The 16547-nt window shown below is 39.2% G+C and overlaps 1 protein-coding gene across 20 annotated transcripts in view; it reads left to right on the top strand.

Moving 5' to 3' along the window:
* DENND1A (DENN domain containing 1A) overlaps positions 1-16547 on the top strand; it is a 501269-nt gene that overhangs the window by 196478 nt on the left and 288244 nt on the right. The window contains exon 4 of one of the 20 annotated variants that reach the window (XM_045883122.3): positions 7273-7334. The exons of the other annotated variants lie outside the window; for them this stretch is intronic. Within the exon in view, the coding sequence (XP_045739078.1) occupies positions 7288-7334 (47 nt within the window). The 5' untranslated portion in view covers positions 7273-7287. The remainder of the gene's footprint in view (positions 1-7272; positions 7335-16547) is intronic. 20 annotated transcript variants of the gene reach the window in all.

Genomic DNA, 16547 nt, shown 5'->3' with positions numbered 1-16547 from the left:
GTATTTTGAATAGCCCTGATAGAAAGGTGAACATTGTATTAGTTGCTGGGCCTAGTAAAAAGACTGTATTTTGCTGAATGAAAGGATCGGAGGGGCAATTCTTCTGATCTTTTGCTAGACTGCACTGGGTCCTCTACTTTGATGACATTTGAAGTTGCAGGCCCATTAATGAGAACACTTTAGCTGGTCTCAGACCAATCTTTCTTCCTCTTCTCTTTACCTTTGTTCATCTGGGGCCTCCCCCGCTTTGGCCCCTCAGCATGGGCGGACCTTCTTCCATTAAAGAATAAGAGCAATTTCCCTTGGAGCTCAGGCCATCTGAGACAGCTGCCTCCTGTCACCCCCAGCCCCTCTTGTTTTCTGTTTTCTTTAAGACTTAGCTGAGGGTTGGGGTGAGGGAAACCTTTTTTCCTCTTTTGCTAATCTATTACACTGCTCTCGGGGACCTTCCCCTATTTGCATACATGGTGATTCTGAGCTACGTTTTGATGTAGAAGGTACAGTCTGTAAAGAAAAGTTCACATATTTAATTGATGATCCTGGCATGGAGGGAACAGAGTAATTGAGTATATTGTCCATTTTCAGGATGAAAATGAACTTAGAGCTAGCCTTTAATTAAGAGCTGCGGTAGTGACTGAGGCAGTGAGGCACACAGTGAAAAGGGGGAAGGCTTTGAATCCACAGACTTGAGTTCAAGTGTCGGTTTCCTCATTGACCAGATTTGTGACTTTGGGCAAATACTTAACGGGGCTTCATTTTCCTTCTCTTTAAAATGGGATTTAATAACACCAGCAGAATCTCTGTTGTTACAAGGATTAAGGTCATATAAAATAATAGATATTGAGTACCAGCTCTGTTTCTGCTCTCTGGAGGGCATCTGTCATCATGATTGTCATCCATCGCAGTGGCAGAATGGTGCCCTGTGGAGAGAATGGACCCGGGAGTCGGGGTAGGGTGTCCACCCTAACCCGGAAGCCACGTTCTGGCAGTGCATGTGATGCTGACTAGGGTACTTGGCCTCACAGAGCTTTAGCTTATGCAGTGAGGGTGGTGAGTCCTACCTTATAGGCCGTGGAGACTGAGATGGTGGATGCGAAGCACTTGTACAGACCTTGGCCAGTCATGGGTACTCCGAATGTAGGCCTTTGTTGATGTCATCTGGGTTCTCGTTTGAAAACTTTTTTTTTTTTCTCTCTCCAAAGCCGTAGTTCCAGTTCAGTTTTGGCCTCCAATTTTGATTGCTCTTAATGTTGTTGCAACGAAAGAATGCCCAGGAAATAATCATTCCGGTGTTCCTCTGGACCTGGAATGTATGAAGAATCAAATGCAAACATATAATCCTCGATGTGAATCTTTGTAGGAGACTCTTGTTTCAACTGCCTTGAGAAATTGCACTGAGTATGGGAAGGATGTCAGAACTTTAGCCAGAGCTGCAACTATAATCACATTATTTTTCTGCTGCTCAGTGGAGCTAAGAAAGCTTAAGAGTGTTACCATCTGGGCAAAGCCAACCAATGGTGAACTGTGAACTGCTTACCAACTTAACAGAAACTCTTGCTACCTCATTCATTAATTAGGCCTTTATGGCACACCTTCTCTGGGTTGCCTGGCAACCATAATAGCAGTCATTAAATTCTGTCATTTTGTATTAACCCTTTGGCCCTGGGTGGATTGGGAGCCCCCACCTTAACACTAATGCATTTTACATTAGTACATCTACCTGGGAAATCCCATTCCCTTGACACATAAGCTGTAAAGAGCAAATAGCCAGAGTCCAAAACCAGAAAAATTTCCTTTTTTCCTTCACATTAGTGTATGTGCTTTTAAGGCTTTGTATCTGTCAGGATGGAGGCCATTTCCCAATTTGCTGACAGACAGACATAACATACACCCAGCAAGATGAAAAGACTGCTAGTTTCCCAGAAAACAGGAGCTGACGGTGACTTCTGTAGGCTTATGGAGGAAGGAGCCCTTGTGAAAACCAGATGGGAGAGCTGTTAAGAGTTGTATGTTTCCAAAATTGCCTTTGTAGCTGCTTTACAAAAATTTGGACCGTGCATGCTGGAGGGATAGGGGCCATTCCAACAACACACTGCTTGGCATCTCAGAAATGGATTAGAATGGCAAGGAATAAACTATGTACTCTGGCAAAAGCTTTGAGGGAAAGGAGTGGCTAACAGGCAACCTCCAGGAGCCCTTGGCTCCTGCAGTGCTCCGTCCACTATTACTCAAAGTTCCATACATGGAAACAAGCTGTGAAAGCCCTAAATTAAAATTGGGTTTAGGAATTAAAAATGCTATATTCTTTTTTCTTGAATGGACTAAAATGATTTGGGACATGTGCAGTGTACGTAAGATAAAATAATTCAATTTCAAAGAAATATTTATTTTTCTCTTAGTAAAAAGGGAGTTAGGTTTTGGTGTTAGGCAAACCTAGGTTCAAATCCCCACTCCACCCGTAGCTGTGTGATCTTGCACAGCTAGCTGGTTTGCTTTCTTTTTGAGCTCCCTTTCCTTATCTATGAAGTGGGGATAATCCTTTCTCAGGATTGTTGCAGGGGTTAAATGCATTACACTGTATATATCTCTGGTCAGAACTTGACCCATGATATGTACCCCATGCATTTTTTCCAATAAACAAGTATTGGGACTACAATGGTGAGCATGACACTCTGCATTCTTCAGGAAATTTACAGCCACATTTGGTATCTGATCCCAGTTGTTCCTCAGTTTACCAGGAAAGCCCAGAGAAGGCGTTCCCTGCCAAGGTTATTTGGCCAGATCTGAGAGTAGTATCTGGGCCACCGGACTAATCCAGTGGCTTCTCAATTAATTTGAGAAGAATCAAGTAAAAAGTAGCCACATTCCTTCACTCACCACCTCAAAGTTCTTTTATCAGACTTAAAAACTAGATCACACATTTGCATTTGTGGTTCATATGATGACAGTAAGGTGGCCCTGGCTTAAAATCATTGACATAGTTTATTGAGTTTACCTAAACATGTATCCTTCATGCCTCCATCCCACCAAGAATGTATGCGATACTAAGAGCATCTGGGATTTTAAGTGGCTACTGTTTGTTAACAAAGCAGTGACTTCCCTGAAGGAGTTTTGCGAGTTGGAAGAACTCACAAAGGCAGTTAATTTTGTTCTTCGGAGCAGTGCGTCCACTGCATTCGTTTGTACTTCAAGCAAGCTTAAATTATAACCCAGGAGCGAGTCGAACCATGATCCGATTTGATATGTAGTTTTGATTCTATTAGTAGTTGTCTTTAATAGATGTCTTGTCATGTAGGTTTCCTGATTATTAGTAATTTAAATTGACTCTGAGAATGAAAGGAAACCGCAGGCAAGAAACTGATGGGCTGTGACCACAGCGGTCTTCCAGCTCTCACGGCATCTGTGACGCCTCGACCCCCCCCCCAACACACACCCCCTTCAAGGCTTTGAACAGTCTTTCGGCTAATGCTGAGAATGAGAGCTTAATACCGTTACCGTATGGGAACCTGTAAAAGCAAATGGGCATCGTAAGTGTTCTTTCCTCTTTGAAGGTTAAGTGTTGTCCATGGGTCCCCTCTCTACTTGATCAGATTTAATTTGACCCAGGAGTATCGATCTGGGAGGATGCTAACTGAAAAACAATGATTGCAGGAGAGGTAATTTCCCTTGTTCTTATGCAGTGTCTTTCCACCACTCTCTGGAATTGCTCACAGTGTCTTTGTGAAGGGAATGGATGAACATTTGCTGTTCTCTGCTGTGCTTTAGGTAGTGGCTAAATTCACCTAAGTCCTCAAAGAGGATGTTCCCTGGAGTGGTCCCGGGCAGTGCAAGTCATGCTCTTGAGGGGCATTTCTTGTGGGCATTAAGATCCAGTGCTTTGGCACTGATTTCCCCGAGCTCCAGTCCTATAGCTGATGACCCTGGAGTCTGGTATCTTAGGTTGGATTTAGCTTAATTTCAATCCAGAGATTTGAAAACCGACTCTAGGTCATTTGCTAAATAATTCTACTTACTCATTAACCAAGTGTGTATTAAGTACCTACTTATTCAGGCATTTACGTGAAGGAAGCAGGGGAAGGAAGTTCTTTGGATGGGTGAATGAATGAATGAGTTGTACTTTCTGTCTTCAGGTAGCTCCCAGTCCCTTTTAGGATGGTCTGACCAAGGCAGTTTTTATACGAGTGTTAGAACCTTATGCTGATGAGATATGCTCCCAACCCAGGGTCTCTAAGCCACAGAGTTACTTTTTGCGACAATTTTGTATTCTCATTTCTCTTGCTCATCCAGAAAAGCTAAATTGTGAACAAAATATATTTTAGAAGTGAGTGAAAAAAGAATTTTTAGGAAGTCAGTAAAATCTGTTGCTGAGAAATGTTTGTTCCTGGCAACCAACCTGAAGACTTTTATTATGGAGAGAGAGCCTAAGAGGGAATCCATTTTCAATTTATCTGTCCCCCTGCCCCCAGCCCAGTTTTCACCATTTTTATAGTTGTGGTAACGTATAGGCATGGGGCAGGGTATGAGATCATGTTGCTTTTCTCATGCCACAGCATGCTCTCTCTCCAAGGAGGGCTGGCTCTGAGAGGTTTTGTCCTCCCGACCTGGTGAGCCATGGTGAGCCACGGTGGCCTGGGGGATGCCACCTGCACAGCCTCCCACACTACTGGGGCTCATGTCTGTGACTGAAGCAGGCTCAGCGAAAATTCAAGAGGACCAGCCCACCAGGATGACTTTTTTGGAGTGTTCGAGGGTGAGCACTGGGCTACTACCACCTAGGCTGATCCAGCTGCCTCTATATCCTCCAGCAGATAATAATGCTGCTACTTTGTCTTTTCTTTACTTGATCAATTCTAACATGCTTGCTAGGCAAGACTGCTTCTAATTATACACACTAGTTTTAAAGTAATTTCAGAAGTAAATTCCAGTTTCTAGATAGCTTTTATGTGTAAGCCATTGGTCTAGCTTTAAAGAGGGACATCATTTTAGGATTTATTTTTAACCTCCTCTCCCTGTATGAAAAAGCAGAATGGCAGAGTCCTGTCTTAGAGTCAAATCTCAGTTAATCTTTTATGAACTATATAGTTCATAATAGTTCACTTCCTGGGCAAAATATCCACTTCCAAACTTCAGTTTAGAGATAGTAACATTCATTAATTAATTAATCAACAAATTACTATCCTCTCATTATTGCTAGAATTAAATATCATATATATAGGAATTATTGGCAGATTGTGATGCTTTAGGATAGCCCAGGCTTTTCACGTTTTCACTCTTAATCTTTAGTTCAAATTTTAAAATTTATTCACTGTATTTACTGCGATTTGTGGGAAAACTATATAGTTTGAAATGCCATAGTAAGGAGTTTGTGCAAAGCTATGATGAAAAGCCCGAAGTCCCATTGCCCTACTCCTATGAACAGTTGCTGTGAAGAAATGGAAATGTTATTCTGAATTGACCTAAACCAGTGGTCCTGCGCTCTAATCTCTGATTCCCAGATGATAACAGATGTCTCTTAAGTGATTCCAGGTGTTCTGAACATAGTGAAATCTCTTATCTGCCACCTCCACAGTTACTTCTTAAAGTTCTTTTATATTGCCTCTTTAATAGTATTTGAAGGATCGGGGTTCCTTGACAGCTGTTGGAACTCTTAACTCCCTACTTGAAGGGACGCTGCTTTTAGTCCTCAGGTGATCTCCAGACTTTCATGCTGTACTGTTTGATTCAAGCCCACATGCCAAATAGTTTTAATATGTTCTCCTTTTTTATTAAACAGATTTTGTCATGTCCAGGAGATTTCCTGCCGGTAGCAGCTCTAACTTTTTCTCACCATCAAGGCTTTCCCTGCCCCTTGTTAACTCTCGGCCAGGGATTTTCTGCATACTTCTGTTCACAGTATTCCCGGTGGCATCCTATAGGCTAGGAAACCTTCCCTGACCACCTTCAGAATTCAGTACTCCCTCTTCCATTTAGAGTGTTTCATGCATACTTGTAGGTTCAGGCCTTTCAAAGCCCACATTTAACTTTGGGGGAAGTTCTCATGTGTCGAATCTGAGCTTCACTTCTGTAGCAGAAGTTGAGGTATTTTGGTAGAACATTCTGTCAAATACGATGGAAATTCGGAAGGCAGAATGATGTAGTTAGAGAGCTGGACTTGATGTCTAAGTTCAGCTCTACATTTTAACAGCTTTTTGACCTTGGGCTCGTACTTTGCCTTCCAAGTCTTCTCACATTAGGCTGTATTGGTTTTGTTTTTATCCTCTCTTAAACCCAGTTAAAAGAAGGGAAGTATTGGCTTGAGATGGAGGAGATAGAGACATTTCCTGTGTTTCAACAGAAGGGGAGGAGGAAGAGATGGGCATACATTTTTGTGTACATCCAATGTCTGGCCATGTAATCATGGTGGTAATAATGGCTGCTATTTATGGCATGCTTACTCTGTGCCACACACCATTCTAAATACTCCAGATATATTATTTAACTTTCATACAATCCTGTGAGGTTGGTGCCACTCTTATCCCCAATTTAGAAAGGAATAAACAGAAGCACAAAGTAACTCACCCAAAGGACAAGGTGAGAATAAGGACATAAGTGATCTGGTTCCAGAGCCCAGCCATCCAGTGGTGTTTAATATTTATTGAATGAATGTGTTTTTGGAAAGTTGAGGCAATTCCTGTCTGTTAGCTTCTATTTTCTTGATGAAGTAGGTGGTGAGATCAGACACTGAGAAGGAAGAAGAACATGTATGGAGATGAGGTGTTTGAGTGGAGAATGGAGAAGATGTAAAATAGTTATGTAGGCTGACTAGTGAAAACAGAACTGCTGGATGGTATTGAAGGCTTAGTTGATGCTGTAGATTCTATAAATGTAGAATTTTTAGAGATACAGTATGTTTGGGGGGAATTTATTCCCTAGCCATGCTTATCAGCCTAAATGTAGGCACAAAGAAGGTAAATAGTTGTATTCATTCAGGGATTAGGTGTTTTCCATGCATATGAGATGAAAGGGAAAGAAACATGGGCCTTTCATGATGGACCACAGAACTAAGCTAAACTAAGGCAGCAGTGAAGGACAAAGGGTTTAAAAAAAAAACCCTTTGTAGGGAGGAGTTGTGAGATGAGCAAACACAAAGGATAGGAAGAAGCTAGTTTCAAAAGTGGGGATTCTGAATTAGTGATTTCAGAGGCAGAGCAGGTTTGGCAGTGGCAATGTCAAGGAGAGACTAAATAAAGCCAAATTTATATGATGCTGAATTTTTTTTTTTTTTTTTTTTAGATAAGCCACCTTTAGATGATTCAACAGGGCAGCTGCACTTTGGGGTTATCTTTCTCTGGCTGGTGAGTGAGCAGAAAGGGTTCCCTGGAGTGATAGTTTTGTTGAACTCAGGTTTGCAAATTTGGCATTCAAACTCTGATAGTGATGTCTCCCGTGTTAACTGAGCAAAAGGCCCTCAAAAATCATAATGCATGTGCCTTGGTAGAGAATTTGGTTGGTGGTATAAAAAAAAAAAAACAGAACAAAACAAGCCAAAATCTCTTGCATCAGAATGCTCTGTAATTACTTTATCTTAGTCTTTATAATGTTAAATGTATGCTTTTTAATTAGCAAAGATAAGTGTTTATGAATCTGAGTATTATTTACATAGCTAGGTAAGGAACTGGGAAGCTCATAAGTATTTTGGAGTTTGGCTGTCAGCATGGTTTGATGAAAAGAGCATTAATCTGAAATCAGAAAGACCTGAGTTCAAAACTTGTTCTACCAAGTGCTACCTATTCTCCATCTGTAGCAGTAATTTTTTTTTTTTTTTTTTTTTTTTTTGAGAGAGAGAGCACATGAGCAGGGTGGGGGAGGGACAGAGAGAAAGGGAGAGAGCGAATCTTAAGCAGGCTCCTGAGATCAGGACCTGAGCCGAAATCAAGGGTCGGTTAATTAACCGACTGAGCCACCGAGGTGCCCTCCTGTAGTAGTAATTCTTAATTCATTGAGCTGTGGCAAGGATTAAATAGCTTGTGTGGTAAATGTCTGGCACATAATAGCTGCTGAACAAATGTTAATTTTCCCTTTCTAAGACCCCATTTCCCACTACTCCAGTTAATTTTAGATCATTGGCTTGAGGAAACCTTGGTTTTTCAAGTTCATTAGAAATTCTGACATTTTCCAGCTTTCATGAGTGTGGCCAAAGATTAGGAGAGGTAGGTACTATCAGAAATATAGTTCATAATGTAGACATATTTGCCAGTATTGGCCCCTGCAGTGGTTTGCATATATGGGTGGATAGTAGCCATTGTTGAGCAGGCCACATACCAAGGAGGTAGTAAGCGTTGATGCTAGAGGAAGGTGAGTATTTGCAGAATACTTAGTAACAGGACATGGGGAAGTGCCCAGGGGAGGGGTGCGTGGAGTAAGAGGCCTCCGATATTTGTTCCCTGAGGTCAAGTGCAGAAGTCGCAAAGCAGAATCGGTGCCAGGCCAAGCATAGAGACCCAAGGGAAATCACTTTGGGGAGAATAAGACAGGGAAGGCTTTAGAGCAGAGTTGATCCCAATGTGAGTCAGTTCTTGATCATTACAACAATTCCATCCAAAAGGCATGAGAACAAAGACCATACCTTCTCACCTGGAAACTGGGGCACTGGTGCTCAGAGAGGGGCCAGAGGCGGGGGCAGGGTTGGGAAAGAGAAGTCCTTGGAATTAAGGAGACCTCATACAGAGGGGCTGCTGAGCTGACAGGAGACTTGTCTACTCCACTTAGGCCTCCCCCCTGATAGGGTTGCATAATGCTTGGCATCTCTACTTTTAGACAGAGAACAAACCTGACCATTTTCCATCCTGCTGGGTTGTGGAGCGACAGCTCTTGATATGCTGACCAGCTGCCTCAAGGTTGATTCCAGAGGAACAGTAGGGAACTTACTGATAGCCAAAAGGGGCTGACGCAAAAGTAGTTGTCCTAAAACTGTAAATGAAATTCAAGTCATATGTTTAACCCAGGGTCACCTATTTATTATGTAATACCTGAAAATAAAGTGTCAACACCAATGACATCACAAAGAAAACAAGTGATCATTTATTAAGAGATTAGAATCTAGTTAAAAACAAAATTCAGTTTTGGGAATGTTAAAAGAGGTGGAAAGCAGAAAGCTCTAGGAATTTTGTTTTGATTTTACTCCCAATTATATAATCAATACATGCTCATTGCTCATCCTACTCCCCTACCAAATTGAAGGTGCTGTAGGAAAAAGGAGAAGCAGCACCTGGGTGGGGTAGTTTGTTGAGCTTCCGACTTTTGGTTTTGGCTCACGTCGTGGTCTCAGGGTCGTAGGATTGAACCCCATGGGGGTTCTGCGCTGAGGGTGGGATCTGCTTGGGATTCTCTCTCTCCTTCTGCCCCTCCCCCTGCTTGTGTGTTCTCTCTCTCTCACTCTCTTTAAATAAATACTAAAAAAAAAAATAGAAGAAAGAAACCCACACAGCCCTACCATCTGCATGCAACAATTATGACATATTCTTTTAGTGTTTTTCATATACTTACAATATTTTTATATGGTTACTTTTAAAATTTATTTTTTCAGTCATGAATATATTTAGGCTCTAACGTAAGTGTACAGCGCATCAAAATTGAAGAAAATGACCCATAATGCCATCTACCCAGAGAACTTAGGTGTCCAAAATACTCTGTAAGCAATGTATCAACATTTTCTTCGTAAATAGTTAATATGTAAATATGTAATTAAAATAATATAGGTGTAATGTAAGGGTACAATTAACCATTCTTCAATTCCGGTTTTCTATCCATGTTATCACTTTTATGCATAAATAGTTATTACATATGTTATTTGATGCATATGAAATAACATATGTAAAGGTATGATAAAATGAATATTTGAGAATCAACTGCCCTACTATAAAGAACATGACCAGTGACATTAAAACCATTCCTGTTGGCTGCATGGACCATTTCCAGTTGTTTTTCATTTGTTCGTTTTTGTTTTGCGGTAACAAACACCACTATTAATGAACAATCAGAATAGAAATTTTGTAAGCTGCTACTTCCACATCCTCTGACCCACCTGCAAGTTTGTTCATTTATTCTGCTTTTTCTCCTGTCCAGATTCTTAGCAAGAGGGAAACCCTGCATCTGCACACTAGATTCCATCCTCTCTCATGGACTCAAGATGTGATTCCAGCAACTCTCCCCTTTCTATTCAGGATTATTATTTCTCTCCCTCTCTCTCTCCCTCTTCCCTCCCCTCATTGTACAGGCATGTGGCTATTTTTCCCATCTTAGAGGGGGAGGTGGGAAATCACTCTGTTAAACTACATTTTGATACCTTTCATCATGTGACCTCCAGGGACCCCTACTTCCCTGTTTTCTAGCTACCTCCCAGGCTTTTCTATCTCCTTTGCTGATTCTTAGATGGCCCCCCAAATCTTTTAACAGTTACGTGCCCCAGGACTCAGTCCTTGGACAGACTGACCTTTTCTCCTTTAAATATATTTAATCCTTTGATTATATCTAGTGTCATGTGATGGCTGTAAGTATCATATGACAGCTCTTAAAATTAAACATCAATCTCAAGCCTGGACTTTTCTGTGAACTCAAGCTGTCTACAGCTTCGCTTGGCTGTCTAATAGGCAGTTTTATATAACATACTCAAAATTTAGCTCCTGATTTTCTGTCTTCCCCATTTCAGTGAATAATAATGCTATCTTTCCCTGTGATCATGCCAGAAACCATAGAGCTGTCCTTGACTTCTCTCTTTGGCTCACACATTCTGTATCCAATCCACTGGCAAATTCGGCTTTAGCTCATATTCAAGTATATCTAGGATGTGATCACTTCTCTCCACCTTACTGCTACCACCTTGGCCCAAGCTACCACTATTTCTTTCTGGATTACTATAACTGGTTTCCTGGTTTTCAGTCTTAACCTTTAGCTGCACCTTTTCTCAAACAGCATTCCTCATCTGATCCCAGAATGCAGAAAAGGATTTAAATGACTGTTTTCTCAATTCTCTCAATGAGGGAACATAAATAGTATCATTCTTAACGACTGAGTCGCCCAGGCGCCCCTAATAGTATCATTCTTGATAGAAGAGTAGTTAAGTCGTTACCTACAAAGGAATACTTAAGGCATTACGTACCGCCTACTCCCCCCCACCCAGGTTTATTGAGATATAATTGACATATGACATTGTATTAAGGTATACAGTGTAATGATTTGATACATGTATGAATGTAATTGATACATGTATGAATGTAAAATGATTACCATATGCATTAAGGCCTAATTCTTTCCTTAGAACTTTGAGAAGAGAATGACAGTGTCTATAATTAGCACAGCACCTAGAGAGATTTTTTTTTTTTTTTTAATTGTCAGATCAGACCACCCCTTGGTCCTGAGTTCTCCAGTGGTTTCCTTTTGGAGGAAAAGTCTATACAGTACAAGGCCCAAGGTGATGTGGCCTCTTATCTACCTCTCCTTATTTCATTTCCATTACTTTTCATCTCACTCCCTCTGCTCCAACCATACTGGGCCCTGTGTTTCATCTGGTCGATGTTCTTCCAGATAATGACATGATTTGTTCTCACCTGTTCTTCACTTCTTTATTCAAATGTCACCTTCTTAGTGAGGCCTTCTCTGACCCCTCTATTTTTTTTTTTTATTTAAAGATTTTACTTATTTATTTGAGAGAGAGAATGAGATAGAGCATGAGAGTGGGGAAGGTCAGAGGGAGAAGCAGACTCCCTGCCGAGCAGGGAGCCCGATGTGGGACTCGATCCCAGGACTCCAGGATCATGACCTGAGCCGAAGGCAATCGCTTAACCAACTGAGCCACCCAGGCGCCCCTCTGACCCCTCTATTTAAAATCACCCCCACATCCCTCTTCCTTGATTTATTTGTTTCATGTTATTTCAGTTCTCTTTTTCTCATCCTTCCATTTGCTCTCATCCTAGGAAATTTAATTTCCCTGTTATCACTTCCCTCTTCATTTTGTGCTTTTTTCTTCAATATTTAACATTCATATATTCATCACCTAGATTTTAAAATTAACATTTTACTATACTTGCTTTACCACATGTCTGTCTATCCATCAATACATCTTTTATGCATTTCAAAGTAAGTTGCAGATATTAGTACACTTCACCTCTAAACACTTCTGCTTATGTATTATTAATTAGCATTCAATATTTATTTATCGTTCTTGCCCCGCCTTCCTAGGGAAAAGTTATGTACAATGAAATGTATAAGTCTTAGGTAAACTATTTGGTGAATTTAAACAAATGGATACACCTGTGTGGTCCAAGCACTTACCAAAATGTGGAATGTTACCGTCACCCCAGAAAGTTCCCTCATGGTCTTTCACAGTCAAACCCTGTGCCTGTCCCTCAAAGAAAGCTACTTTTATGCTTTTCTTCCATAGGAGTTTTCCCTGTTCTGGAACTTCATATAAATGAAATCATATATGCTCTTCTGTGTAAGGCTTCTTTCACTCAGCATGATGTTTTTGAGATTCATGGGTGTTGTTGCTTTATCAGCAATTCATTCTGTTGCTGAATATTTGTCCATTGAATGATTATATCACAGTTTGTTTTTTCTCCTGTTGATGGACAGCTGGGCCATTCTACTATTTGGCTATTACGAACAAAGTTTCTGTGAACATTCTTATACAAGTCTTTCTATGATCACATATTTTCATTTCCCTTGGGAAATACATAAAGGTGTTGGGTCACAGGATAGTTGTATATTTAGTTTCATAAGAAATTACCAGACCTTTCCTCAAAGCGGTTGTACCATTTTTGCATTGCCACCAACAATGTGTGAGAGTTCCAGTTCTGCATCTGTACCAGTATTTCATGTTGTCAGTCTCTTTATTTTTAGTCATTCTGGTGGGTGTATCTCATTGTAGTTTTAATTTGCATTTCCCTGGTGACTAATATGCACTTAATATGTTTATTGGCACATGAAGAAAGTAGTTAAATCTCTGACTTTTTCTTTACTGAGTTGTAGGAATTCTTTATGTATTTTAATACCGATCCTTTGTCAGATATATATATATTGTGCAGATATTTTCTCCCAGTCTAGAGCTTGCCTATGCATTTTCTTAATAGTCTCTTTTGACAAGCAGGTTTTTTATGCTGATGAAGTTTATTAATATTTTCCCTTTATGGTTTATGCATTCTCTGCTCTAAGAAACTTCTGCTTACCCCCAAGTCATGCTGTTACGTTTTCTCTTATGTTCTCATCTAGAAACTTTATAATTTTAATTTTTGTGTTTACATCTATGGTCCATCTTAAATTGATTTTTGTACCTGGAATGAGGTGGGGGTTCAGTGTTCATTTTTTTTCTTCCCATCTGTTTATCAGTCTTTCGGCATTGTTTGTTGTGAAGCCTGTTTTCCTTGTTGGATTGCTGAGGTGCCTTGGCAGTGATGGTATAAGTGTGAGTCTCTTCTGTGCCATTGTTATATTTATCTTTATGCCATACTGTCTTGAGTATTGTAGTTTTGGAGTGAATATTGAAGATTGGTAGTACATATGCTCCAACTGTGGTCTTTTTCTAGATTACTTTATATTTGCATTTCCATGTATATTTTAGAATCAGCTTGCCAGTTTCTACAAAAACATCTGATTGGAATTGTATTGAATCGATAGCTCAGTTTAGAGAGAAGATGACATAACAATATTAAATCTTTTAATCTATGAACATGGCATATCTCTCCATTTATGTCTTTAATTTCTTTCAGCTGTATATTTACTTTTCATTTTAAAGATCTTACATGTCTTTTGTTACATTTATTCCTAGGTATGGTTTTTTTTTTATTTTTGTTTTTATTTTACAGTGCTATCAACAGAATTGGTTGTTTATTTTATTGTATTTGCCAATTGTTTGCTATATAAAAGTGTATATATATTTTCCACCGTACATACACACACAGTTTATTTTTTGTATATTGACACTGTATCTTGTGACCTTGTTAATTTCAGTTATTAGCTGTTAGAGTACTTTATTAGATTCTCTAGGTAATGTAAACCATCATGTCCTCTGCATATAGACAGTTTTACTTCTTCCTTTTGGATTTTTATGCCTTCTATTTCTGTTTCCTTCCTCATTGCATTGGGTGGGACCTCCAGTGCCATGTAGAATGTTGAATACAAGCAGTGAGAGTGAGTATCTCTGTCTTGTTCTCAGTGTTTTACTATAAAGTATAATAAGAACTGTAGATTTTTTTAGAGATGCCCTTAAAGTGAGGAAGTTTTATCATGGATGTGTGTTGAATTTTTCTGTTTATTCTGCATCTATTGCTATGAACATCTGGCTTTTTCCTATATTCTTTTAAAATGGCAAATTATAACCAGTTGATTTTAAATGTTCTACCAATCCACTTGGTAATGATATTTTATCCTTTTTATATATTACTGGGCTTTGTTGGATATTTAGTGTAGAATTTTTGTCTGTGTTCATGAGTGATATTAGGTTATATGTATTGTTAACATCCTCAGTATTGTTACTGGGGTTATTTTTCTTCTAGGTGTTTGAAGTTTCTGCCTTTCACATTTAAATATTTAATCCACCTGGATTTTTTTTTTTAATATTATAAGTTGGGTTCCAATTTCAATTTTTTCCCCCCATTTGGAAATCCAGTTGCCCCTGTAACATGTTTTGAATAGCCATTCATTCCTCTAGGGATTTGTGGTGCTGACCTTGTCATACATCAAGTTTTCCTATATCTTCAGATCTTGTTTCCGGCTTTTCATTCTGTTCTACCAGCTAATTTGTATATCTCTGTGCTAATATTTTGTTGCATTGATTACGATAGTCTTAATATCTGTCAGTAAAGTGTCCTCACCTTCTTTTCTTCAAAAATGTCTTGCTTTTCTTGGTTCCCTACCCTTCCAAATAAATTTTAGACTTGTATTATAAAGTTTCATCAAAACCATGTCGAGACTTTGATTAGACTTTCATTGAATATATGGATAGGTCTGTGGTGAATTGACATCTTTGTGTTAACAAGTCTTTACAACTTTAAACATGATGTCAGGTTTATTTAGGTCTTACTTTAATATCTTTTAATAACATTTAAAAATATATTCCATAATGATCCTGTGCATCTTGGGATCATTTTTTCACTAAGAACTTATTTTTTTGTGGGCTTATAAAGGGTATATATCTTTAATTTTCTGTTGTTTAGCAGTTCAAAGTATTGATCTTTTCCCGTGTATCTAATTAATTCTAGTAGTTTATTATATGTTCTTTTGTGTTTCAGATACAAAATCATGTAACTTATAAATGACTATTTTGTCTTTTTTCTCTTTTCTTTATATCCTTTATTTCCTTTTCTTATCCAATTGTGCTGCCCCATATCTCCAGTACAATGTTGAGTAGAATTAAAGATAGTGATTTTTTTTTATTGTGTCTGATTTTAAAGAGTATTTTAACATTCCTCCAATAGGATAGGTCTCAATTAGTTATTTATTAAAGAGGTTCTTTTGTGTTTCTAATTTGCTTTTACTTGTTTATTTACTTGCCACAAATGTTGCTCTTAAACGAATTCACTGTCTTCCTGTTTTGTCTTTGGAGTTGTACAATTTCACAATGCTTTGTCGCTGATATAGAATTATTTATCTTGTTTGGGATTTCTGGATCAGTAATTCTGGAATGTTATCAGCCATTATTTCTTTGACTATTGCCTCTTCTCCATTTTTTTTAAGATTTTATTTATTTATTTGTGTGTGAGAGGGGGGAGAGAGAGAGAGAGTGTGCACACAAGCAGGGGGCGCGGCAGGCAGAGGGAGGAGCAGGTTCCCTGCTGAGCAGGGAGCCCAATGAGGGACTTGATCCCAGGACACTGTGATCATGACCTGAGCCAAAGGCAGACACTTAACTGACTGAGCCACCCAGGCACACCTCCACTCTTTTTATTACATTCTTTTTTTTTTTTTTTAATTTGTTTATTTGACAGAGACATAGCGAGAGAGGGAACACAAGCAGGGGCAGAGGGAGAGGGAGAAGCAGGCTTCTCGCCGAGCAGGAAGCCCGATGAGGGGCTCGATCCCAGGACCCTGGGATCATGACCTGAGCTGAAGGCAGACGCTTAACGACTAAGGCACCCAGGAGCCCCTTTTTATTACATTCTTTTAGAAATCTGATTAGAATGTGTTAGACTTTTTCACTCTCTCTTATGTTACTTATCTTTTTCCAGTTGGAAGAAGGGTGGTATGTCTGTAGACTATCTTCTTTCTCATATGTATTTTTTTTCTCTTTGTCTGTTTAGGCCACAGTATGGATAATGTATCTGGGTTTATTTTTCAGTTCACTAATTTTACCCTTACATGTGTCTGTCATCTTTTCATTTTGTGAGGTTCCATTTAATTCTTTGATAGATCTGCTTGGTTATTTGTAGTCTTTTTTGTTTTCTACTCATTTTCAATCTTTATTTTTTAAACATGTTGAATAGGTTTTTTTTTTTATTTTCCATTTTTCATTATTTTAGTTGTCGATAGAGCTGTATTTGTAGGAAATTTTTGAGGCCTTGGTTAAATTTTGAGTC

This window comes from Mirounga angustirostris, unplaced genomic scaffold, assembly GCF_029215605.1.
Source record: "Mirounga angustirostris isolate CCGP_5_RB_7025 unplaced genomic scaffold, mMirAng1.0.hap1 SCAF_15, whole genome shotgun sequence".
NCBI lineage: Eukaryota > Metazoa > Chordata > Mammalia > Carnivora > Phocidae > Mirounga > Mirounga angustirostris.
The sequence above is the reverse complement of the archived record's forward strand: the minus strand, read 5'-3'. Positions and strand labels throughout refer to the sequence as shown.